The sequence below is a fragment of the Pleurodeles waltl genome, chromosome 10 (assembly GCF_031143425.1).
Source record: "Pleurodeles waltl isolate 20211129_DDA chromosome 10, aPleWal1.hap1.20221129, whole genome shotgun sequence".
Taxonomy (NCBI): domain Eukaryota; kingdom Metazoa; phylum Chordata; class Amphibia; order Caudata; family Salamandridae; genus Pleurodeles; species Pleurodeles waltl.
This window is the reverse complement of record NC_090449.1, coordinates 408,185,902-408,213,051: the sequence shown is the minus strand read 5'-3', so window position 1 is coordinate 408,213,051 and position 27,150 is coordinate 408,185,902. Positions and strand designations below refer to the sequence as shown.

Below are 27,150 nucleotides of genomic sequence, written 5' to 3'. Positions count from 1 at the left end.
TATACATATCTTATATATATATATATATATGGAAAATGTCACTTACCCAGTGTACATCTGTTTGTGGCATTAGTCGCTGCAGATTCACATGCTGTGCACATCCCGCCATCTGGTGTTGGGCTCGGAGTGTTACAAGTTGTTTTTCTTCGAAGAAGTCTTTTCGAGTCACGAGACCGAGGGACTCCTCCCATTTCGACTCCATTGCGCATGGGCGTCGACTCCATCTTAGATTGTTTTCCCCGCAGAGGGTGAGGTAGGAGTTGTGTATGCTAGTAATAGTGCCCATGCAATGGAGTGAATACGTATGTACATAATGAAGTTTAAAGTAATATATTTACAAATTTACAAATGTTTAAGATCAACTTCTAAACGGCTACAGGCTCCCGGGGAGGCGGGTGGGCGCATGTGAATCTGCAGCGACTAATGCCACGAACAGATGTACACTGGGTAAGTGACATTTTCCGTTCAATGGCATGTGTAGCTGCAGATACACATGCTGTGCATAGACTAGTAAGCAGTTATCTCCCCAAAAGCGGTGGTTTAGCCTGTAGGAGTTGAAGTTGTTTGAAACAATGTTCGTAGTACAGCTTGACCTACTGTGGCTTGTTGTGAAGTTAACACATCTATACAGTAATGTTTGGTAAATGTATGAGGCGTAGACCATGTTGCTGCCTTACATATTTCGTTCATTGGAATATTTCCTAGAAAGGCCATGGTAGCACCTTTCTTTCTGGTTGAGTGTGCCTTTGGTGTAATAGGCAGCTCTCTCTTTGCTTTAAGATAGCAGGTTTGAATACACTTAACTATCCATCTAGCAATGCCTTGTTTTGAAATTGGATTTCCTGTATGAGGTTTTTGAAAGGCAATAAAAAGTTGTTTGGTTTTTCGAATTAGTTTTGTTCTGTCAATGTAGTACATTAGCGCTCTTTTGATGTCTAATGTATGTAGTGCTCTTTCAGCTACAGAATCTGGCTGTGGGAAGAACACTGGTAATTCTACTGTTTGATTCAAGTGGAACGGTGAGATAACTTTTGGTAAAAATTTTGTATTTGTCTGTAGAACTACTTTATTCTTGTGTATTTGAATAAATGGTTCTTGTATGGTAAATGCTTGAATTTCACACACCCTTCTTAGAGATGTGATGGCAATCAAAAATGCAACTTTCCACGTTAAGTATTGCATTTCACAAGAGTGCATGGGCTCAAAAGGTGGACCCATGAGTCGTGTTAAGACAATGTTGAGGTTCCATGAAGGAACTGGTGGTGTTCTTGGTGGTATAATTCTCTTTAGGCCTTCCATAAACGCTTTTATGACTGGTATCCTAAATAATGAAGTTGAGTGCGTAATTTGCAGGTAAGCTGAAATTGCAGTAAGATGTATCTTTATGGAAGAGAAAGCTAGTTTTGACTTTTGCAAATGTAGTAAGTATCCTACTATATCTTTTGCAGATGCGTGTAAGGGTTGAATTTGATTATTATGGCAGTAATAAACAAATCTTTTCCACTTATTTGCATAGCAGTGTCTAGTGGTAGGCTTCCTAGCTTGTCTTATGACCTCCATACATTCTTGTGTGAGGTCTAAGTGTCCGAATTCTAGGATTTCAGGAGCCAAATTGCTAGATTCAGCGATGCTGGATTTGGATGTCTGATCTGTTGTTTGTGTTGTGTTAACAGATCTGGTCTGTTTGGTAGTTTGACATGAGGTACTACTGAAAGGTCCAGTAGTGTTGTGTACCAAGGTTGTCTTGCCCATGTTGGTGCTATTAGTATGAGTTTGAGTTTGTTTTGACTCAACTTGTTTATTAGATATGGAAGGAGTGGGAGAGGGGGAAAAGCGTACGCAAATATCCCTGACCAGTTCATCCATAGCGCATTGCCCTGAGACTGATGTTGTGGGTACCTGGATGCGAAGTTTTGGCATTTTGAGTTTTCCTTTGTTGCAAATAGATCTATTTGTGGTGTTCCCCAAATTTGGAAGTAAGTGTTCAGTATTTGGGGGTGAATCTCCCATTCGTGGATCTGTTGGTAATCCCGAGAGAGATTGTCTGCTAACTGATTCTGAATTCCTGGAATAAATTGTGCTATTAGGCGAATGAGGTTGTGAATCGCCCAATGCCATATTTTCTGTGTCAGGAGACACAACTGTGTCGAGTGTGTCCCTCCCTGTTTGTTTAGGTAATACATTGTTGTCATGTTGTCTGTTTTGACAAGAATGTATTTGTGGGTTATCATGGGTTGAAATGCTTTCATCGCTAGAAATACCGCTAACAGTTCTAAGTGATTTATGTGAAACTGTCTTTGCTGTATGTCTCATTGTCCTTGGATGCTGTGTTGATTGAGGTGTGCTCCCCACCCTGTCATGGAAGCATCTGTCGTTATCACGTATTGTGGCACTGGGTCTTAGAAAGGCCGCCCTTGGTTTAAATTTATACTGTTCGACCATTGAAGCGAGATGTATGTTTGGCGGTCTATCAACACCAGATCTAGAAGCTGACCCTGTGCTTGTGACCATTGTGACGCTAGGCACTGTTGTAAGGGCCGCATGTTCAACCTTGCATTTGGGACAATGGCTATGCATGAAGACATCATGCCTAGTAGTTTCATTACCATTTTGACTTGTATCCTTTGTTTTGGATACATGGCCTGTATTACATTGTGAAATGTTTGAACTCTTTGTGGACTTGGAGTGGCAATCCCTTTTGCTGTGTTGATTGTTGCTCCTAAGTATTGCTGTGTTTGACACGGCAGAAGGTGTGACTTTGCGTAGTTGATTGAGAAACCTAGTTTGTGTAGGATTTCTATGACATATTTTGTGTGTTGTGAACACCGTCTTAGCGTGTTGGTTTTGATTAACCAATCGTCCAGGTACGGGAACACATGTATTTGCTGCCTTCTGATATGTGCAGCTACTACTGCCAGGCATTTTGTAAAAACTCTTGGCGCAGTTGTTATTCCGGATGGCAACACTTTGAATTGGTAATGTATCCCTTGGAATACAAGCCTTAGGTACTTTCTGTGTGAAGGATGTATTGGTATATGGAAATATGCATCCTTTAGGTCTAGTGTTGTCATGTAGTCTTGTTGTTTGAGCAGTGGGATTACGTCTTGTAAAGTAACCACGTGAAAGTGGTCTGATTTGATGTAGGTATTTAATGTTCTGAGATCTAGTATAGGTCTCAGACTCTTGTCTTTTTTGGGTATCAGAAACTACAGTGAGTAAACTCCTGTGTTTAATTTTTGTCTTGGTACTAATTCTATTGCTTCTTTCTGTAGCAATGCCTGAACTTCTAGTCCTAGAAGATCTATATGTTGTTTTGACATACTGTGTGTTTTCGGTGGGACGTTTGGAGGGAATTTGAGAAATTCTATGCAATAACCATGCTGGATAATTGCTAAGACCCAAGTGTCTGTTGATATTTCCTTCCAATGTGTGTAAAACTTGGTTAGTCTCCCTCCCACAGGTGTTATGTGTTGGGGATTTGTGACCTTGAAGTCACTGCTTATTTGGAGGAGTTTTGGGACTTTGGAACTTTCCTCTATTTCTTTGAAATTGTCCTCCTCTATATTGTCCCCGAAAACCTCCCCGCTGATACTGGCTCTGGTAAGTGGGCTTTGTTTGTGAGGTTGTGGCTTCTGTGGTCTGCCCTCGAAACCCCCCTCGAAATTGTGTCTTTCGAAATGTGCCTCTGCTCTGCGGGGAGTAGAATGCGCCCATGGCTTTGGCCGTGTCAGTGTCTTTCTTAAGTTTTTCTATTGCAGTGTCCACCTCCGGCCCAAACAACTGCTGTCCGTTGAATGGCATATTCAGCACAGCTTGCTGTATCTCTGGTTTAAATCCTGATGTACGCAGCCATGCATGTCTCCTTATTGTTACTGCTGTGTTGACAGTTCTAGCAGCTGTGTCTGCAGCATCCATTGCTGACCGTATCTGATTATTGGAGATACTCTGTCCCTCTTCTACCACTTGCTGCACTCTTTTTTGGAACTCTTTTGGTAAATGTTCAATAAAGTATTGCATCTCATCCCAATGGGCCCTATCATATCTGGCTAACAAAGCTTGTGAATTTGCAATACGCCAATGGTTTGCTGCCTGTGCCGCCACCCTTTTGCCTGCAGCATCGAATTTTCTACTTTCTTTATCTGGAGGTGGTGCATCTCCTGAAGTATGAGAGTTGGCTCTTTTGCGCGCTGCTCCAACTACAACAGAGTCTGGAGATAGCTGTTGTGTGATGTACACTGGGTCTGTTGGTGGCGGTTTATATTTTTTATCTACTCTTGGAGTAATGGCTCTCCCTTTGACAGGCTCCTCAAACACTTGTTTGAGTGTTTTGGCATTCTGGGTAACATCGGAAGACTCTGATATTGACTGTGTGTAGACGACAGTGTATTAAAAAGAAAGTCGTCTTCAATGGGTTCTGAATGAAGGCTGACATTGTGAAATGCTGCTGCTCTCGATACCACTTGAGCGTAGCCTGTACTATCCTCTGGTGGCGATGGTCTCGCTGGATAGCATTGAGGACTATTATCTGACACTGGTGCGTCATAAAGGTCCCATGCGTCAGGGTCATCTTGACTCATTCTCGTATGAGTTGGGGATTGCATCATTGGTGGAGTGGCTACCGGTGATGGTTGCGGAGAGTGATGTGGGGATGGTGGTGGTGTTACTTGTTTAGCCACCTTTGCGTGTGGCTGTTTGTCCTTGTCTTGGAAGGCAAGTTTACGTTTCATTTTGATCGGAGGAAGAGTGCTGATCTTCCCCGTATCTTTTTAAATAAAGAGCCGCCTTTGTGTGTGATCTGGCTCTATTGTCTCTAATTCTTGTCCAAATCTGTATGTCTTCATTTGTGAGGACAGTCCTTGTTCCTCTGAATAGGAACTTATTTTCGGTTCCGAGGCCGGATGTTTAGGTACCGAAACCTTTTCGGCTGCTTTTTTCGTCTCCGACGAAATCTTCTTTACTTTAGGCGTCGTGCCCTCTCGGTGCCGACCCATTTCGGTGCCGCTGTCTCGATGCCGAATCTTCTCAGAGCCACTCTCTCGGGCCCGAGATGGCTGTGTGCCGGTATCTCGACCGGAGTCGGATGACTTCGACACCAGCTCGCCCTTTTTCGGTGCCGATGGACGGTCACCTATTTTTCGGGTTAAGCCATGGCCTGTTGGCGGTGGCGTCCCCTGGGCTTTAGCGGTCTTCTCGTGAGTTCTTTGTTTCGACGTCTTACTCACGGTTTTCAGCGTTTCTTTGGGATCGATCTCCTCCGAGTCCGAATCCTGGGTGGAGAATGTTTCTTCCTCCTCCTCGAAACGCCCTTGTCCTGTCGGCCCCGACGCTATTTGCAGTCTTCTTGCTCTTCGGTCCCTGAGTGTCTTCATGGACCGAAACGCTCGACAGGCCTCACAAGTATCCTCCTTGTGTTCTGGTGACAAACACAAGTTACAGACCAGGTGTTGATCAGTATATGGATACTTGTTATGGCATTTTGGACAGAAGCGGAATGGGGTCCGTTCCATCAGCCTTGAAGAGACACGTGGCCGGGCCGACCAGGCCCCGACGGGGATCGAAAAAAAACCCGAAGGGCCACCGGAGCTCTTCTTAATTCGGTGTCGATCTGTTGTAACTAACCCGATACCGAACGCAAACAATACCGACGATTTTTCCGAGATTCTAACTAACTTTCCGACCCGAAACAGGGAGCGAAAAGGAACACGTCCGAACCCGATGGCGGAAAAAAAACAATCTAAGATGGAGTCGACGCCCATGCGCAATGGAGTGGAAATGGGAGGAGTCCCTCGGTCTCGTGACTCGAAAAGACTTCTTCGAAGAAAAACAACTTGTAACACTCCGAGCCCAACACCAGATGGCGGGATGTTCACAGCATGTGTATCTGCAGCTACACATGCCATCGAACATATATATATATATATATATATATATATATATATATATATATATATATATATAAATAATAATAATAATAATAATATACATCATATATATATATTTGCCACCAGTTGTCTTGCAGTTGCAGCTTGCGTCTTCAAAGCAGTGCACATACTTCAACTGACGCATTTCAACTGTAGCTTTTAGGCAGCAATAAAAAAGTAAAGTAAGTCTTGTGATTATGTTTCTGCTACAAAAGGATCAGACTTTTGTCTAGTGGCAGTTTTAGTGCCATAAAGAAGCGCAGAAGGCTTATATGCCTACTGCAAAGAACAAATCTGTATTTTATGTAAATAGCTGAGTACATTAGTAAAGTCAGCCACTACCTGTGCTATAATACAAATGAAATGTATGTGCGGGGAGGGGGGTGGCTATGGAGAGATGAAGAGCACGTTTGCTGGGTGGTAATGAGGAAATCCGAGGAGGAGGACATGGGAGTGGGAGCACCAATAATGATTGTTGGACTGGGCGTAGGAGGTGCTAACGACTGTGACAAGGTGTTTGAGTGTCTTGAAAGAACGTGCTGATTGAGGGAAGAAGCACAGGTAAGGTGGACTCTACTGTTGCACGTATCACACACACACACACCAGCAATTTTGTGACTGTCTATGTGGCTTAGGGTTTTAGAGCAACAGTTTAGCCAATAGCCGAGATGGCATCTTGATGGATGACTGCTGCTGACGTCACTCTGGTTACAGAGGACAGCTCTGACATAGGATCAGAGACTGAGACAGCAGATACTGAGACAGCATCTGAGGGATAGGACAATGGCGCAGACTCTGGGAGTGATTTTTCAGTTGGAGGAGTCCCATTGGATAACTCCTTCCAGGAGATTGTGAGGGAAGTGATCAGGGCAGTCCTGTTCTTCCTTCGCAAACACAGTCTGTGCAACAGGGCAATAGTGGGTTAGCCCAACCCAGAGAGCAGATGAATGCGGAGGCAAGCACAGAGAGGGTGCTCTCTTGGGAGCTCCCCAATTTAGTTCAGCCCCAAATTCTACTGCCCAAATTGTATTGTGGAGACATCAAAATTATCTATCACAAAACAAACTGGTTTTGTAAGGCAGGCACCTGTGTTTTTGGTCCTGGGTTCGGCGGCTATATAGGGAAACATACTAAACCCAAACATTTCTGGGAACTAGACGTCCGGGGGAGTCCACAGAGGTGTGACTTGTGTGGATTCCCCTCCACAAGTGAGGTATCATTTTTATCGGGAGACTTGGGGGAGCGCTGGCTGGCAGGAAATTTGAGGCTCCTCTCAGATTCCAGAACTTTCTGTCACCGAAATATGAGGAAAAAGTGTTTTTTGGCCACATTTTGAGGTTTGCAAAGGATTCTGGGTAACAGAACCTGATCAGAGCCCCACAAGTCAGCCCATCCTGGATTCCCTTAGGTGTCTAGTTTTATAAAATGTGCGGGTTTGGTAGGTTTCCCTAGGTGCCGGCTGAGCTAGAGGCCAAAATCTAGAGATAGGCACTTTGCAAAAAACACATCAGATTTCAATGTAAAAATGTGATGTGTCCATGTTGCCTTTCCTGTCGCCCTCGCGAGTGAGGAAACATTTTTATCAGGAGACTTGGGGGAACAAAGAATAGCACAACAAGTGTTATTGCCCCTTGTCTTTCTTTACATTTTTTCCTTCCAAATGTAAGACAGTGTGTAAAAAAGACATCTATTTGAGAAATGGCCTGTAATTCACATGCTAGTATGGGCACCCCGGAATTCAGAGATGGAAAAATAACCACTGATGCTCAATACCTTATCTTATGCCCATTTTGGAAATACAAAGGTTTTCTTGATACCTATTTTTCACTCTTTTATTTCAGCAAATTAATTGCTGTATACCCAGTATAGAATGAAAACCCATTGCAAGGTGCAGCTCATTTATTGGCTCTGGGTACCTAGGGATCTTGATGAACCTACAAGCCCTAAATATCCCTGCAACCAGAAGAGTCCAGCACACGTAATGGTATATTGCTTTAAAAAATCTGACATTGCAGGAAAAAGTTACAGAGTAAAACGTTGAGAAAAACTGCAGGTTGTGTCAGCTCAAATGCAATATTTTTTTATTTCAGCAGTTATTTTCTGTAGGAAAACCTTGTAGGATCTACACAAATGGCCCCTTGCTGAATTTTGTCTACTTTTCAGAAATACTTAGCTTTCCGGGATCCAGTGTTGGTTTCACACCCATTCCTGTCACTAACTGGAAGGAGGATGAAAGCACCAAAAATAGTAAAAATGAAGTATGTCCCAATAAAATGCCAAAAATGTGTTGAAAAATGTGGTTTTCTGATTCAACTCTGCCTGTTGCTGAAAGCTGGGAAGATGGCGATTTTAGCACCGCAAACCCTTTGTTGGTGCTATTTTCAAGGGAAAAAACCACAAGCCTTCTTCGGCAGCCCTTTTTTCCCATTGTTTTGAAAAAAATAATCTTTTAGGTGTATTTTGGCTAATTTCTTGGTCTCCCCCAGGGGAACCCAGAAACTCTGGGTACCTTTAGAATCCCTAGGATGTTGGTAAAAAAGGACGCACATTTGGCATGGATAGCTTATGTGGACAAAACGTAAGACCTAAGTGCGAACTACCCCAAATAGCCAAAAAAGGGTTCAGCACTGGGGGGCAGGCAGCAGCTAATAGGTTAAAAACACAAAAAGTAAAGAAAAAACAAAGAAGAATATAAAATTATCTAAAATGTTGTATGCATGCCTTTCATAAATGAAAGCAAGTGCATTTAAAAGACAAGCCCACAAACCAATTACAAGAGCGTGGTTTGAAGCACAAAGAGCGATTACAAAATGGACGGAGTGATTTGCGCTCGCCCATAAAAAGGGAACCAATTGCTAGGGAAGACCTACAAGACCAAAGAATTTCTTGTGTCTGGCAGAGACGATTCCAAAAATAAAATAAATAATGCAAAAAAAAAGGCTGCGGTAAAGCCTGTAAGCAGAACAAAAAACAGGCATAAGATGGCAAATTGGGGCAATACATTCTAGGCACCTATGTGACATGGAGGTCCATTATATTTGGCGTTGTATTTAAAGATGTTAAAAAGATCAAAGATGCATACTTTACTTCATATGGTCCGAGACTTGGGAAGAGGGAGGGGAAATGATGTGAAGTCTGGAGACTAATGGAGGAATAACCTTGAAATAAGGGCAGTCACTTGAAAATGAAATGTTTAGAAGACTAATTCACTGTGCCTTTGGTCGCTGACTCAGAGAAAGAAGTGAGACCTACCGGCCTTGCAGGTGCATGCTGCATAAAGGTAGCCATGCCGCCGAAGCAACCTGCACTCGCCATATGGGCCACAGTCATCTGCGCATGGATCCAGAGCCGCAGAAACCATCACTTTTGTTTTCACCTTCCGGCAAGTGCTAAATCAAAAAAGGAGAACATTTTAGTAAATGTTAACACTAAGAAACAGCAGCATGTGACAAAATGTGTACTGCATATACCCTACAAGTACACAACGGCAGAACTAGTAAGTTTTTGTTTAGCATCTAATTTACAGATATACAACGGCAGCATTTAAGACACTGCAGGTAGCCTTGTCTTTTCAAAGGATAAAAATCAGCACAACCTGTGGCATTTCATTAATATTGAGCAGATTTCACAGGGATACAGAGTTTTGAAGTTTTTTGGTACACTAGACATATTGCTATAAAGCAAGGTGGATCAATTTATTTTGACTGCAGAGTTCACATACCATGAATCCAGTGAGCAATACCTCCAGTACTGTATACAACGCGCCCAAATTCCACATTATTTAGAGGCAACTCAATAACTCACAGTATCTTTGTACATGTTCTCTCTTTTGGTAAATTAAATCTAATACAGTTCCCTTCACAGGATCCCCACTTCTATCTTTTCACATCAAATATTGATGAATTCCTTGATGTCTTCACTGAAAAGTATCTGTCATTATAAATAACAATTCAGCACATGCACCAACACATAACCTTCTCCAAAAACAACAAATAGGTAGTAGGCCCTTCTATCATATCAAAATTAGGATCTATCTACCATCAGCAAACTCAAACAGACAGGTTTCCATCATGGTCATCAACAAAAGAATAAAATCAAACAAAGTTTGATCAATTAGAAGCCAGTAAATTAAGTGTGGCCTGAATAATGCTTCCCTCTCACAAAGCACACTGCCAAACTATCTAAACGCTAGTAAAATCACCTCATTCTAACAAAATGCCAACCTGAAAAAAGATCTGCTGTCCAACTTTCAACCATATTTTAATCTACCTTGGCTAAGGAACACCAAAGCGGTGTGCTGCCAATCAAATGGATTCAACAGATACATCTGGTTGCAGATTATTAATCAGGATTTCAACCTGAGTTTAGCACTGAAAGAGCCATTCTAAAGATCCTGGGTGACGTACATCACATCTTAGATAGATGAGGCTTGTGTCTACACTCCATCACGTATTATCATCATCACCTTTTGGCAAAGTTGACCTTGGTCGGCTAATTCGGAACTTCATACAGCACAGGGGTTTTACATATACAGTGATGACCTGGCTCTCCTCATGTCTCAATAACTGGCATCAATAAGTGACAGTTAGGAACTTCGTCAAGCTTTACAATCAAAAGTCTCCCACAACTTAGTTCTTCAGAGGAAGGGATATTCTATAGGTGTATGATAAATCATTTCTCTTATTCTGTATGGCATTGGCCTAACAGTACACTTTCACTGCAGAAAGCATCATCTGGTCTTAAGCAAGTTAACACCTGACCTTCCCATTCCCACCAAGACATGAAACCAATTATATTTGGATAACAAACCTCTATGAGGCCAAGATCCACAGACAGGTTACTTACATTCTCACAAACACTTTGGCTTTATCACAAGAGTGCTACTTAATGGGAAGGGGGGATTTTGACTTGGTGGGGTCACAGAAGGCCATGGTAAGACCATACCTGATTCTCTTACACCTATACTTCAAAACTGCAACAACACATCAAATCAATAGAAGGCAACCACCCACCTCTCTTATGTACAACGATGCAGCATAGTCTGCATGTTACCACTTGATCTGTTCAGTCTTTGTCCCCCATTCTCTCTGTCAAGCAAGGTACTTCTTGGCATTAACAGTGGTGAGTTTTAGACCGGGTTGGCTACACAGGGCCCACAGACTATGCCTGGGACTTAAAGAGGTGGGCAAAGGCCAATGAAACCAACAGAAAATATTAACCTAATAACAAATAGGAGAGATCAAAAGGCTTACTGCTCACTGTAGAGTTATAAGATGGCCAGTGCAAAAAATAAAATCAGAGTAAAGCAAATTCTGCAACACAGAAGAAACTGGCAGCGAAGGCAAGAAGTCGCTGCACAGTAGTCTGGCTGGGACTTCACTACCCAGGCTGTTATGCATTTAAGTGCAAAGAGGATGGTCAGGCTACTGAGTGCACGAGCCACGCAACTATTTCCAGTTAGCACATTCACCCTGCATTAACGAAGAGCAAAGCAGCATCTATGAAGCCAGAATTAAATTCAAGTTTGCCTGCACCACTTTTAATGAAGTCATCTACCTTCAAAAATAGGCCTACCTATTAAAATACAGGCATTAACATCTGTGTGGAACTTGCTACCTAAATAAAATGCAACAACAAGACCTCCTCTTGAACTTCCACAAAATAATTAAACAAATACTTGTTTCAACTCCATCTTGATTCAGTACTTCCAAGCTGGCTTTCATCCTCTTCCTCTGCTTAACTTTTCCAAGTTCTACACTCCTTAATCATTTTTATATTTATCCTCCTCTTCACCCCGACTTTGTCAGCTTCTGCTTTTAATTCTAAGCTTATCCTCACCATCTCTCTATTTCCCACCCCTCTCTTTTTAACGCTTGCCTTTCCTCACACCTGTTTCCCAATCCACTGTCCTGTGGCAGTCCTATTCCTGATTTCTGCCAGCCAGCCCACTTTTTCCCAAATGCTCTCTCCTGCAAATGTATTTGGTCTGCCCTTAACAATAACTTCACTCATCTTTCTTCACTACATCAGTTCCTGCACTGGTCAGTGTTCTAACACCTCTCTGAATGCAATATTAAATGTATTTCACAGTTCACTGTCAACCTTCACTGTGATGTAAGAAAATAAATTCTCTAATTTTCATGAAATGGGATCCAAATCGCTATTAGTTGTATAGCACACTGACAGCTTATGTAAGTAGAGTAACACTATGGATAAGTGAAATAAATCATTTGAAGAACAAAACATGACGTTGATTGAAGCCAGCCGAATGGTGGAAGATAAAGCACAAGTGTGGTTTTATATTTGTTTATTTTTTTAACTTCTAGATGGTTCTTTGCTTATATTTCCATACGCCTAATGCAAATGGTATATATGTCCTTTGCTGACTGTGCTCCAAAAAGAGGGAGACAGAGATGACAGATCTAGCAGTTGACAGAGTCTGTGGTAGGCAGCATCGTACCACAGCTTGCAAAGACTTGGTTAAAATCTTCCATCAATTCTCGCAGACATTTAAGTCAAGTAAGAAGACAGTTAACCTGGGTCTGAGCTGTCCACAGTCAGAGTGGGTGTGGTTGATGACCAGGATGAGGTACAGCCGGTCTATGGAAAATAGTACTAGTGTTAGTGCCACAGTTTAGGGGATACCTACTGTACAATCTTATCATATATACTGTATTCTGGGAGAGTGAAGTATTCAGCTTGCACCCACTCTCCCAAACAGAGAACTTTAACTATCAACATTCTAAGGATACTAGAAAGTCGAGCTATGGTGTGGATCAAAATGAGACAACATCAATTTACTGAATGCTATATTACAGTTCCATTTAGGAAATACAGAACGATAGTGGGTTTAAGCCCATTCAGAAAAGCAAGCATAACCAATCTTCTGAAGAGTGAAGGAACCTCCTTGGCTTTCAAGTAAGCTGTACATGTAGCTATGTAACACGTAAAGATGTGAATCTAACAAACATTATAAACTATCTTGTGCAGTAGCAGTGCAAGGTCTTTTAATTTTTATTACACCTAGCACTAAACTTAAAAGTTTCAAAAGTCATGCTGCTAAGTTCAGCAACTTGGAATCTTGGTGCCTGATTTGGCCCTATGGAGTCATCAAAACCTCACCACGTGCTTCCGATTTCTGCCAAGCTAAAGGAGTGTTGTGGCATTTCTTAATGACGTGTGTTGTGAGTGTGAGTTAGGGAAAGCGGACATCAATGGCCTGTGCCAGTTGATCATTAGAACATTGCTGCTTAATTCAGGTCCTGGTGTAAAAGGCATATTTTGGGATTTTGTTGAAAACTGTTTTGTTCTCAGATCTGCTGTATCCTTAACATATTCGATGGTCCTGTGAGAATAGCCCTAATGAGGGATGGGAATTACCTCTCTGGTGTCCTTTTCTTTGCAGATGCAAAATCCATTTACATATCTGAGCGCATATCATATCTCACCAAATGCGACTCCTAAAAGAGCGGGATACCCAACAATAAGTGCTGTCCTAATCTTGAATGGAATGCAGTAGCCATCAACTGTACCTACACAACCAATATGATTCCTGCCCGTATGAGTGGTTAACAGTAGCTTACTAGCGTAGCACAAGAACTAAAACCACTGCTTTCCCTATATTATCTGAAATGCCATTAGCCGCCTCAAAATCATCGTGACAGTGTATCTATCAACCCATCAAAAACTACATACTTTAAGCGGAGTGTGAACAAATATTGCTTTACAGTCAACAAGTGTTACAGTTGAAGCATTCTTGATTTCAGATGGCTGTAATACGAATTGATGATACTTGACACCTATCACAAAGAACAGGCATTTCTTGGGCTATGAATTAGTCATATTGTGGAAGTATGTGTACTTCAGGCCAATCATTAGCAGGAAGCTGCCGTCTTTGAGGAGGATAATGACATCTTGTAACTTTTTCATCTTGCACCTGGAAAGAATACGGCAATGCAGTAGTTTCAGATTCAGTACATGGCACATCGTACCATTTTTCTGGGGATCAGGAAGTATACAGGATACAGTTTATGAACTTTCATCTGGACGCAAATCGTCATGACACCGTTTATGAGCAACATTCATGCAGGAGAAGAATATGGTCAGACTTCATGAAGGTTAAGTCAAAATCAATCATTATTTCAATTTTGGCAAAAGATTATCTGTAATGAATAACCTGCACATGTTTATAAGAGGTTATTTTGTTTTTGCGCTGCTCAAATAACTCAGCCTTCCATCAACAGGAGTTGTGTGAACTTGGGGGATGAAGATCGCCCACACGTTTGCAGGGTCAAAACCTTTTGTGCTTTGAACACCTTTTATTCTGCACACACTGGGATAAGGAGTGTGGGTTGTGCCAGGACGTAGAGGGCTGCTGGACGTATGAGAAGAGTGGCTACTGCTGTTAGACTTGAATTGCACAACTTTTACAGGACACTAACCCTTGCTGCCTTTGTCTTTTTTTGTGTGTTCATGCATGTATCTATCCTTTGACTGAAGAGTTGATCGCCATTAAGGGACATGGCTGATAATACGATCCTGCCACCCCAGGCGAATACACAGCCAGTAATGGTGCAGAACAAATCCTGACAGCTGTCTTTCAGTCTCTGGAAATTATTCCAGGTGTGTCAGGATAGTCATGGTTACCAGACTGGCATTATAACTGTGAGGACTTTTCTTTTAATCACTCGTTTCCTGGAGCTTTACCCTACTGTTAGCCACAGTACTGAGCACCAAGTGCACGACTTTAGAACTTGGCCCTCAAGGTAGTAAAATTAAGCTGTCCGAGTCTTACAAAGGGACTCATAACTCACTGATGCACATAAAAGTGGTCACAAAATAAATGTTCAGCCAGTGCTTTACACAGAGAGAAAGGTCACCGTTTCTTACCTTGGAAGCATCTGCTCGTAGCGTGTAGTATTGTAAATTCACATGGTATACATAATCAATCAATCTGTATTTGTATAGCGCTGCTAATCACCCGTGAGGGCACTGAGGCGCTAGATATCAGAGCTTAGTCGAAAAGCCAAGTCTTGAGTCCCTTCCTAAGTTCTGCTAGCGAGGATGATATCTGGAGAGGCAGCCCGTTCCAGGACTTGGCGGCGAGGTAGAAGAAAAAGCTGCTTCGCTGTGGTTTTGACAGATGCGCAATGTTTTTGCGATGTCAGGGGAGCGAAGCTTTCTGGATGGTTGGTGACATTTCAGGCGGTGGCTAAGGTATACTGGTCCAAGGTCATGGAGAGCTTTGTCAGTGTGTGTGAATATCTTGAATTGGCATCTTTTCTGGACGGGGAGCCAGTGGAGGTTCCTAAGATGTGGGGTGATGTGGGTCTATTTGGGCAGGCTGAGGACAAGTATGGCTGCTGAGTTCTGTATTGTCTGTAGTCTCTTCATGAGTTTCGTGGTAGTCCCTGCGTACATTGCGTTGACGTAGTCCAGCCAGCTGGTGTCTCTGGCTTGAGTGACAGTTCTGTTTGTGCCGATGAGGAGCCATTTGAAGATTCTTTGGGGCATGCCGAGAGTGTGGAAGCAGGCGGAGGAGACTGCTTTGATTTGTCGCTTCATGGTGAGCTTGGTGTCCAAGATGATGCCGAGGCTGTGGGAGTGGTCTGTCAGTGTGGGAGTGGGTCTGAGTTCGGAGAGCCAACGGGTGTCTTTCCAAGGAGAGGCACTGTTGCCAAAGATCAGCACTTTGGTCTTGTCAGTATTGAGCTTCAGACAGTTTGTCCTCATCCAGTCGGCGACGTTCTTCCTGCAGTTGTAGAAATTGATGTTAGTGATGGTAGGATCTGCTGAGAGCGAGAGGATGAGCTGGCTGTCGTCCGCATAGGATACAATGTTGAGATCGTGAGATCTGATGATGTTGGCTAGAGGTGTCATGTAGGTGTTAAAGAGGGTGTGGTTTAAGGATGAACCTTGGGGGATGCCGCAGATGGTGGTCATGGGTTCTGAGGCAAAGGGAGGTAGGGGGATTCTCAGAGTTTGTCCTGTGAGGAACGATGGGATCCAACTGAGGGCATCTCCCTGGATCCCAATGTGGAGCAGTCTCTCGATGAGTGTGTGGTGGGATATGGTGTTGAATGCTGCAGAGAGGTCGAGGAGGATAAGGGCTGCCAATTCTCCTCTGTTGAGGAGGGTGCAGATGTTGTCCATGGCGGCGATCAGGACGGTGCTGTGGTTGGCGTGGAAACCGGGTAGGGAGGTGTTGAGCTGGTTGTTTCTTCAGGTGTTCCGTGAGCTGCTGGCCGACGGCCTTCTCGAAGACTTTGGCTGGGAAAGGGAACAGCGAGATGGGGATGTAGTTCTGAAGTTCGCTGGGGTCGGCGGAGGGTTTCTTGAGGAGAGGTCTGACTTCTGCGTGTTTGCAAGTGTCTGGAAAGGTGGCTGTGGCGATGGATGCGCTGAGGATGGTGGTGAGTTGGTGGATGATACCCTTGCCTCCGAGATTGAAGAGGGGGTGGTGGCAGGGGTCCATGGGTCCTCCTGAGTGGATGAATTTCATATAGGCTGTGGTGGTCTGTGTGATAAGTTGTTCCTATGTGGTGACTGGATGATTGTGGGAGGCTTCCGTTGGAGTGAGGAGGATGTGGAGGTCATGGGTTGGGGTTCGAAGTTCTTGTAGATGAGGGATATCTTGTTGTGGAAGTGGTCAGCTAGAGCATTGCAGAATTCCTGTGATGGAGGGATCGTGTTCTCGGTGGCCAAGGGGCCTCAGGACTCTGATGACGCTAAAGAGTTCCTTGGTGTGGTTGGCGCCTGCTTCGATGCAGTTTGCTAGGGCGTCTTTTTCACATCTTTGAGTTGTTGGTATTTGTTGAGGGCTGACCTGAACGTGGCTCTGTCTGTGGTGTTTCTGCTGGTGCACCATCTTCTTCCAGTAGTTTGCAGCTGCATTTCATTGTTCTGAGTTCTGGTGTGTACCACTGGGCTTGTTTGGCGGATCTGGAGGACTTGGCTTGTTTTATAGAGACGACTTGGTCAGCAGTGTTGGCAGTCCAGGTGGTGAAGTTCTGGACTACTTGTTCCAGGTTGGTTGCGGGGTTGGGCTGAGTTGGGGGGTGATCCAGGTGAGTTCTGTGGCATGACTAAATTTGACTTTGTTGCTGCCTGTGAAAATTGGGCGAGTGTGTGCCTTGTTCTGTGTGTGGGGTCGACGACCAGCTAGGTGAGGACGAAATTGAAGAAGTTGCCCATGTGTTCCAGAGTGTTGGAGAAGTCGGTGTCTGTGGGGTCAACCAGGTAGGAGTTGAGGTCTCCAAAGTGGGGTGATGAAGTTGGTGATGGTGTCGCAGAAGACGGAGCCTGGTCCTGGGGGTGTGTAGGTGCCTCTGATGGTCGTTCTGTTGTCAGTGCGGCATTCGAAGTAGAGGTGTTCTATGATCGGTGTGGTATGGTCTTCGGTGGTGGTGCAGTAGATTATTTCTTTGTGGATGATGGTGATGCCTCCTCCATGTTTGTTAGTGCAGTCTTGGTGTGTCATCTTGTAGCTGTTTGGAGTTGCGGTGGCAGAGGAGGGGTTGAACCAGGTTTCTGTGATGAGGATTGCATCAGGGCGAGAGTGGGGATGGTGTCCCGGACCAGTAGCATGTCTGCAGAGAGATCGGGCGTTGAGCAGAAGGCATTGGAGTGGTTCCTGGGTGGTTGGCGAAGAGAGTGGCGTTGGTTTCCGTGAGGGCCGGAGATCCTGAGTTGCAGGTGAAGAGGCAGCGGGGGCACGTGAATGGTCCTGCTGTTGATCGAGGAAATGAGAGGCAGCAGATGTTGCAGCCTCTGAGGTCCAGGGCTCGGAGTTCTGAGGAGGAGTATCTGTGGGTGGCCGAGTTCCTGGGGCTGGGCGCAGTCCAGGTGCAGACTGGCACAGATGAGCTTGCCTTTGGCACGTCCGATGCATGCCCGCGCTGCAGCCTCCGGTACAGAGGTCCTGGAAGGGGGGCAGTGCACCGAGTGGCGGGATGCAGGAGGGCTAATGGGTGGGAAAGGGCGGGCAGCTCCTAAATGGCGTGGTCGAGAATAAAATCAAGACGTCAAAAGTAAACTGAAATAAACGTAACGGAGGTGATAAAAATAAGGTGGCAAAATCAATCCCAGGCAACCAAGAGACGTAGGCAGAGTCAGGAAGACCTGCTACAAGGAAGATGATCGGGGTGCATACTTTGCCACATAATGTTGGTCTCAGACATTTTAACTTGTTTTTCTTCAAAGAAGTTTCAAGTCACAGAATGTGTTGCAACCTCCTACCTTAGTTCACAATGCACATCGGCAAAGACTCCACCCTAGACTGTTTTCTGCTCAGTGGGTAAGAGTGAAGTAAGACTACTGTGGTATTCCTTCTGCATTGTAAGGTATTAAATAATGTGTGAGGAAAAGAAAAAAAACATGCTATCATTGCAGATTCCAGGATGAAGGGTGGGTACAAATGAACATACAGCACTACACAATATAAACAGATGCTTACAGGCCAAGTAACATTTTGCATTCATAAGATGTATGACTATAGACACATATGCTCTGCATTGTATATACAGCAGTTTCCTCTTAAGCAGTGGCTAGAGGGGCAGATGATGCAGATGTTCAGAACAATGTTCGGAACAGTCAGGCCCAACATGGCAAACAAGTATATCCATGTAGGTAAAGGTGTGTGGTGTTGACTAGGTACTTGCCTTACATATGTCTGCTGATGGGATGCTACCTGAAAAAGTGGGTTTAAATTATTTCTTACATGCAGAGTGTGCCTTTGGAGGTGCAGAATTTGCTCAACCTTGGCATACAGGTTTGGATCCATTTGACAATCCACTTTGCACTGCCTGCCTTGGAAATGGACAGGCTTTGTGTGGTCAAGAGAAAGATACAAAGAGCTAGTTAGTTTTACAGAAGGACTTAGCCATATGACATCTAAGGTGTATAATGCTCTTTCTGCTATGGAGTCAGGTTGTGTAAAGAAAACCGTCAGCTCAATAGGCTTGTTAATGTGGAGGGGTGAGACTACTTTCCACAAGATAGATAATGTGCTGAACTTTGACTTTGAAGAAGTCTAGTTGCTTGTTGATACAGTAGTGAGCAAATCTATTTCACATTTCCATATGACATGAGTGTGTAGTGGGCCTAAGCGCATTTTGCAATATGGTCATGTACTCCTCAAGAATACTTAGGTAGCCAAACTGAGACCTCAGGTACCAGATTGATAGGTTGAGCTGCTAGGGATCTAAATAGCTAATTTAGCCACACTTTTGTGTGAGAAGGTCTGGAAACATCTTGTGGGGACTCATATCTTGAGGAGCACTGAGAACTAGGGTTGTCTTTTCCAAGTTGGGGCCACTAGGATGAGGGTCATTGATACCTACCTAACTTTCCTTATCACATACAGGATTAATGGAAGAGGAGAAAATTGAAAATAATATTCACTTTCTAGTTCATCCATGGTTCATTGCCCATGGACTGTGGGTGTGGAAGACTGGAGGTGAAGCTTAGGCTTTTTGTGCTTTCTTGGCTGACAAAGAAGTCAATACCTGGGATTCAACTCTGCTGAACATACTTTTTAAAGACTTTGAGATGGAGTTCCCAATCATGGACTAGTTGATGTGTTCTGATTGACAAGTCTGCAAAGTTGTCTTCCAGGCCTGGTCGGTGTTCCTCTTATTGCCGATTGTCCAGTGCCAAGTCTTGCATGCTAGCACAGACAACTGGGGGGGAGGGGTACCCTCTTGCTTCTGTATATATTACATGGTTGTCTGTATTTATGAGTACCAATGTGCCACGAAAAGCTTGTAGGAGGCACTGATGGCTAGGCGCAAGGCCAGGATCTTCAAGTACCTTGGACAGCCTTGTTGCCCGGATGTGTGTCCCACCTAGTGAGAGGTGCATCTGTTGGAATGGTCCCCACAGAAGGGGGTTCATGAAAGGCCTGCCAAGCAACAGCTTGTTGCTCTTCCACCCATGCAGAGATCAGTGAGTGACAGCTTTCATCAACATTTGGCATTTTCACTGACACTTTGATTGTGTTATTGCCTCACAAGGTACTGTAAGAGCGGGTGCCTGCATAATCAGGCATGTGGCACAATTGCTATGCAGGATGTCATCATGCCCAAGAGCTGCATTATATTTAACAAATAAGTGGACTGAAAAAGTGACAGTAGCTGCTGAACTGCCATCACCCTTTGCTATTTGGCATAGGCTTTCCCTGTAGCAGCATTTAACACTGAGTTCAAAAAGGGCTAATACTGCTGTGGTTGAGGTGAGACTTATTCTGTATTTATGCAGAACCCTTGCTGTGGTGCTGCTGCTACTCTTCATCAGCCTATTGTTGAAGTACTGGAAAACATGGATGCCCCCTCTGTAGAGTTTGGCAGCCACCATTGCCAGGTAACTGATAAAGACCCTGGGAGGTGTTATGACTCCAAAGGGTAGAACGTTGAACTGGTAGTGTTGTCCACTTACCACAAACCAAAGTTCCTGGTGATGGGTGTGGTGGATGGGGATATGGAAGTAGGCATCCTTCCGGTCTCAAGCAGTCATGAAGTCACCTTGGCAGAGCAGCAGGATGACGTCCATGTTTTATGGAAGTGACTCCATCAAGATGTACTGATTCTGTGGCTTCACGTGTATAATGGGCAGCAAAGAGGCGTCCTTCTTTGGACTGGGGAAGTGCAGTGAGTAGATGCCTTTGCCTGTTGGTATGTGCCCTTGAGAAGGAGCTCTTCGACTTATTCCTGAAGGAAAGTGAAGTGCTCTTGGCGGAGGATGTGGTGGGCTGTTACGGGGAGGGTGGTATGGAATTCTATTGTCCACAAAAATAGTAAGAGAGAGGGAAACATCATCAATTGCCGCCCCCCCCCCCCAACAGCACATAACATCTAAACAACAAAAGACTGATAGAGCATTAAAAAGATCCACTGTTGGACTTGGTTCTTTTTACAAGGACATCCCCAAACTTTTTGCCTTAAACTTCCTATTTTTTCTGACCCTTTTGGTTGACGTTAGGACTCTGGGCACTTTACCACTGCTGATCATTGCTAGAGTGCATGTGCTCTTACTTTTAAACCTGGTATGATTGGCTTACACCCGATTGGCACATTTAATTTACCTATAAGTCCCTTGTACAGTGGTTTCCCTATACGCAGGGCATGAAAATTAAACTGTACTAGTGGGCCTGCAGTTCAGCTTGCGCCACCCACAGAAGTAGCCTTTCAAGACCGTCTCAGGTCTGCTACTGCAGGGCCTGCGTGCACAGTTTACTGCCACAGGGACCTGGCATCTAAATTCACTTGCCAAGCCTGGAACTCCCCTTTTACTACATATAAGTCACCCCTATGGTAGGCCCTAGCTAGCCCTATGGGCAGGGTGCTGTGTGGGTAAAAGGCAGGACATGTGGCTGGTTGGGTGGCCTGTCCTGGTAGTGGCAATCAGCCTCTTTGCTTCTTCACTACTGTGGGTGCTGGCCTTCTCATAGGATTGCAATGGAAATGCCCTAACATATGTCTAAGTGGTATTGTCTAATCTATGAGGGGCAGCGTAGGCATGTTTGGTATGGTTGTAATGGGAGTGAGAAATGCTGCTTACTGGTGTAGGTGGATTTTCTATTACCAATATAGAAATGCCACTTTTAGAAAGTGGGCATTTCTCCGTGCTCATGACTGGTGTTTTGCAGCTTGACTGCACTCCACATCTGGGGCAGTGTGACAGCTGGGCTTGTGCATACCTTTTAGACAGCCTGAACACAGGGAGGGTGGAGGTGTCACAGAGGTGCATCTGCATACTGAATGGTCTTCCTGGGCTGAGAGAGGGAGAGGTGGGGATCATCTACATTTGTAAAGGCTGTGCCCTGACCCCCCAATGATGTCTGGAGCCTGTGCTGGAGGACAAAGAGGACACTCCTGGAACCGTTAGTACTAGTTGGAACCCCTTATCCCCCTTTTGTGGACATTGCCCAAAATGAGTATAAATAAAGGGGGGACTTTCCCCACATTTTTAGAGCACTTTTGGACTTGGGAACGAACCTCTACCAGAGGGACTGCCGGACTGCATAAAGGACTCATCTGGACTGCTCTTCTGTTTGCTGGCCATCTGCTTAGCAGTTGCTGGGTGGCCTATAGGATTCATCTTGATCGCTTTTCTGTATGTTGTCCTGCTGCCAGTCCGTTTTCTGACTCTGACTTCCAAAGGTTCTGGGGGACTGCTAGGAGGAACAGCCAGCCCCACCGCACCAAGGAGATGATGCCAGTTTCCTGCCCCACGCTCGCTGTGTAGGTTCCTGTCGTGCAGGGCAACCCGATCTTGGTGTTCCTTGTGTGGCCACCTCACCCATTTGAAGGCAGCTGCTGGTGATCCCCGGAGTTGGATCTATCGGGGGTACTGGTCGCCTACTCAGTGGCAATAGACCCTAGCCCCGCATGATTACTGGGGGATGCCCCGGATGGCTTCCCCTTCGTCCCATACCACCAGGGGTATTTTCCTCTTCCTTTTTGTCTGGTGTAATGAGCCACTAATCAGATGGGGGATGGACAGACACCTCAATGGAGGTCCCTTCCCGCTCATAAGGAATTGCCACATTACCTAGACTAGGCATGCAGGAGCGCCTTGTAGGAAAAGGGGATCAACCGTGATTTGTGGTACAATGCGAGGTGTGCACTACAGGGGCTACTAATGATATATGCCCTAAGAGACATGTCATCCTGATAGGTGCATTTATTTTGCTGATCTGATCTGTTTATCGTGATCGGTGCATTTTTTATGATAATGACAACCTGATTACTGCCTGTGTTGCCGAATAACCAGTAACCTATATGCTTACCTGACTAATGCTTATTTTTGCAGAGTACTCTGTGTGATGTTCTGACAACTGCTTGTGTAGCAGGGTATTACTGATACATGTTGTTTTTGATTCTAATGATGTTTTATGCAATACAGTTTATTTTAGCATAACTTCTTATGTTTCCTTTGTGGTTATTGCGTCACGTGTGTTGTGTGTGTAGTGCAATCGCTTTACACATTGCCTCTGGGATAAGCCTGACTGCTTGTGCGAAGCTACCAAGGGAGTCAGCAGGGGTTATCTTGGGTGTGTAACTCCCTCGCCCTGATTAAAGTGAGTGGGTTCCGCCAGGCTTAGTTGCATACCCTAGCCAACCAGAAACCCCATTTCTAAAAATATACATCGGGTTATTTGATGCTGGAACTACATTGGGAAGTTGAATGACAGTGAGATGGATACTTTTCACAACTTGAGCAAAGAAGAAATATTAACTCTAGCTACTCCGAAGTCCAAACCCAACCTTGTTAGTGACTAAGGTATTGAAGTATGCCCATTGACCAAGCATGCCACAAGAGGTGGGTGAGTGCCTTATTTAATATTAGAAGGTCGATCGTTAATGATCTGTCATTTATCTTTTGGTGTTTAGGAGTGGAATTCTAAGTAGTAGGCCTGATGGACTACTGCTAGCACTCACTGGTTTCTGGTTATGTCTTCCCGATGATGGTAAAAATCCTTTATTCTCCCCCGACTAATGTTACATAATCGGAGTGAGTGTGTACTTAGGAACAGAGACTTATTTGCCAGAGCAGCTTCTATCCCTGCCCTTGCTACCCCTACACACAGCTCCTTAAATATCCTCTGCCTGCCTGGGAATCAAACGTTCTGCTGATGGCGCTAGTAGGTCTGCGCCTGGCTGGGCATGTGTTCTTAATCCTACCTGTGGATCGTGGTTTTAATCCTACCTGTGGATTGATGCCTAGCAAAGGTGCCTCATGGAGTGGCAGACTACAGGCACCATGAACTTAGAAATTAATATGTTACTTACCCAGTAGACATCGGTTCGCGGCATGTAGTGCTGTAGATTCACATGCTCTGCATAAGTCCGCCATCTAGTTTTGGGCTCGAAGTGTTACAAGTTGTTTTTCTTCTAAGAATATTTTTGAGTTACAAGATCGTGTGACTCCTCCTCTCGGTGATACTGCGCATGGGTATCGAGTCTTTTGTTAGATTGTTTTAAATATATAAATTAAATGAAAAGAGATGTCCATGCAATGTATGCATCTATTTACGTTATGTTGTACTACAACAACTACAGGATTTTTGGGATGATGGAGGGCGAATGTGAATCTACAGCAGTATATGCCATGAAGAGATGTCTACAGGGTAAGTAACATTTTCAGTTCGATGGCATGCGTAGCTGTAGATACACATCCTTAGCAGAAGCTGTTACACAATTAAGCAGTGGCTAGCCTGTAGGAGGTGGAGTTGCTTGAAAAAGTGTTCTAAGAACTGCTTGGCCAACATTTGCTTGCTGACGAGCTAGAAGATCTCCACAATAGTGTTTAGTAAATGTGTGTTGCGTGTACCAAGTTGCAGCCTTACTATTGGAATGTTTCCTAAAAAAGTGATTGCAGCACCTTTTTTTCCAGGTAGAGTGTGCTTTAGGAACTACTGGTAGCTGTTTTTTTAGCTTTAAGATAACAAGTTTGACTATCCATCTAGCTAATCCATTCTTTGAAATTGGATTACCCTTGTGAGGCATTGAAAAGGCCACAAAAGTTGTATTGATTTTCTAAAACATTTTGTCGGGTCTATGTAATGCATGAGAGCTCTTTTAACACCCAGTGTTTTGACAGCTATTGACAGTGTATTGACAGCTATTTCAGACTGGCAACTCCACAGATTGGTTAATGTGAAATGGTGAAACTACTTTAGGTAGGAATTTAGGGTTTGTCCTGAGAACTAGTTTATCTTTAGGTACTTGGAAAAATGGTTCCTCCAAAGTGAACGCTTGTATTTCAGTTAGTCTTCATAGAGAAGTTATAGCTACAAAAAAGGAGACTTCTTATGAAAGAAATTGCAATGAGCAAGAATGCATGGGTACAAACGGTGGACCCATAAGTCGAGTAAGTACAATGTTCAGGTTCCATAGAGGAGGAACTCTGGGTGGAATTACTCTTTTAAGCCCTTCCATAAATGCCTTAATAACAGGGATTCTATATAAAGAAATATGTTGTCTGTTTTGGAGGTAATCTGCTATGGCTGCTAAGTGAAGTCTAAAAGAAGAGTATGCTAAATTTGCTTTTTGTAAATGTAGCAAATTACAAACAACGTCTTGTACAGAAGCTATACGTGGATCACATTTTTTAGGTTGGCAGTAATATACAAAACATTTTTATTTAGCAGCATAACACTGTCTAGTTGTAGGTCTGTGTGCTTCTCAAAGAATGTCCATACATTCAGAAGGAAGATGTAAATACCCAAACTCTATGACTTCAGGAGCCATATCACAAGATTGAATGTTTTGGGGTTTGGATGTCTGATTTGACCTTTGTTTGGAGTCAAAAGGTCTGGTCTGTTTGGAAGTTTGTGATGTAGAACCACAGAGAGATCCAATAGCGTTGTTTACCAAGGCTGAAATGCCCATGTGTGGGCTATACGAATCATGGTGAGTGATGTTAGTTTCAATTTGCGTCTCAGAAATGGTTTGCGTGGGAGAGGCAGAAAAGAATAAGAAAATTTCCCTGACCAATTCATCCATAGAGCGTTGCCCTTGGACTGGGGTTGTGGGTATCTGGACATGACGTTTTGGCATTTTGAGTTTTCTGCGGTGGCGAAGAGATCTATTTCTGGTGTTCCCCATAGGTGAAAGTATTGGTGAAGTATTGTGGGTGAATTTTCCATTTGTGGACTTGTTGCTGTGTCCTGCTTAATAGGTCCGCTAGCTTATTGTCCATTTCTGGGAGATATTCTGCCAGTAATTGAATGTGATTGTGAATCATCCATTTCCGAATTGTCTGAGCTAGAAGAGACAATTGAGATGAGTGACCCCACCCCTGTTTTTGGAGTTAATACCTTGTTGTCATGTTGTCTCTATGGACTAACACAACTTTGTGTGAGATTTGCTTAAGGAATGCCTCGAGTGCTAGAAAGACTGCTAGCAACTCCAAAATAAGTCTGTTGAATGGTATCCCATTTCCCTTGTATGGCGAGGTTGTTGAGGTGAGCTCCCCAACCCATCTCTGATGCACCTGTTGTGAGAGTGATCTCCAGGCACAGGATAGTGAAAGGGTCGCCCTTTTGAAATGATGGTGGGATTCCACCATTGCAGAGAGCTGTGAGTCTGGCGGTTCAACAACAATAGATTCTGAAGATGACCCTATGACTGAGACCACTGGCGAAAAAGGCATTGCTGCAGTGTATGCAAGTGTAGGCCATCATCCCCAAAAGTTGCATAACAAGCTTTACTGTGTAAGTATGATTCTCTTGTAATTGAGCGATGAGATTTTGAAAACCTTGAATTCTTACTGGTTTTGGATATGTTAATGCTGACTGAGTGTTCAGAATTGCTCCCGATAAGGCTGTATTAGAGAAGGTTGAAGTTAGGATTTGAGGTAATCTATTGTGAATCCTAAATTGTGTAGAAGATCTACTGTGTACTGAGTGTGTTGCTGGCATGTTTGAATGGTACTGGCTTTTATTAGCCAATCGTCCAGATATGGGAAAACATGTATGTGTTGTCTTCCGAGGAATGCCGCTACTACCACCAAGCATTTTGTGCATACTCTTGGGGCTGTTGTCACCCCGAATGGTAGTACTTTGAAATTGCACTGCTTTCCTGCAATGACAAATCTTAGATATTTGCTGTGTGCTGGGTGTATGGGAATATGGAAATAAGCATCTTTGAGATCTAGTGCTGTCATGTAATCTACTTAACAGAGGAATAACATCTTGCAAAGTGACCATGAGGAAATGCTCTGAATATGTATAGATTAAAAGGCCTGAGATCTAGAATTGGTGTTAAGGAACCATCCTTTTGGGTATAAGGAAGTACCGTGAATATATTCCTAACCCTTGTTGGATGGAGAAACTAGTTCTATAGCCCCTTTGAGAAGAAGGAACTGTACCTCCTCTTCTAGTAGAAAGAGATGGTAGTGAGAGAGTTTGTGGAAACGAGGAGGAATGTCTGGTGGAGTGGAAGTGAGTTCTAGACAATAGCCATGTTGGATAATTGATAGAACTTACTGGTCTGTGGTGATGTTGTACCATTGTGGATAGCTAATAATGTAATACACTGTTCCTGAAGAGCAAGAAAAGAACAGAACAGGGTGAGTACTAGGGGGTCCTATTTACTAGGAGCAAGAGTCCTCACACACCCACGTGGGTGTCATGCTTCATCATCGGACAAGCTCCTCGTCAGACCGGCGGTGCAATGTCTGACGGGCACCACCCATAGGGGGGCTCTTTGCCGGAGTTCTTTTTGAT

At 44.0% G+C, this 27,150-nt stretch overlaps 1 protein-coding gene across 4 annotated transcripts in view; it reads right to left on the bottom strand.

The window, feature by feature from the left end:
* PGAP6 (post-GPI attachment to proteins 6) overlaps window positions 1-27,150 on the bottom strand; it is a 960,879-nt gene that overhangs the window by 350,582 nt on the left and 583,147 nt on the right. For all 4 annotated transcript variants that reach the window (XM_069210651.1, XM_069210654.1, XM_069210653.1 and 1 more), the window contains exon 9: window positions 9,174-9,310. In XM_069210651.1, the coding sequence (XP_069066752.1) occupies window positions 9,174-9,310 (137 nt within the window). The remainder of the gene's footprint in view (window positions 1-9,173; window positions 9,311-27,150) is intronic.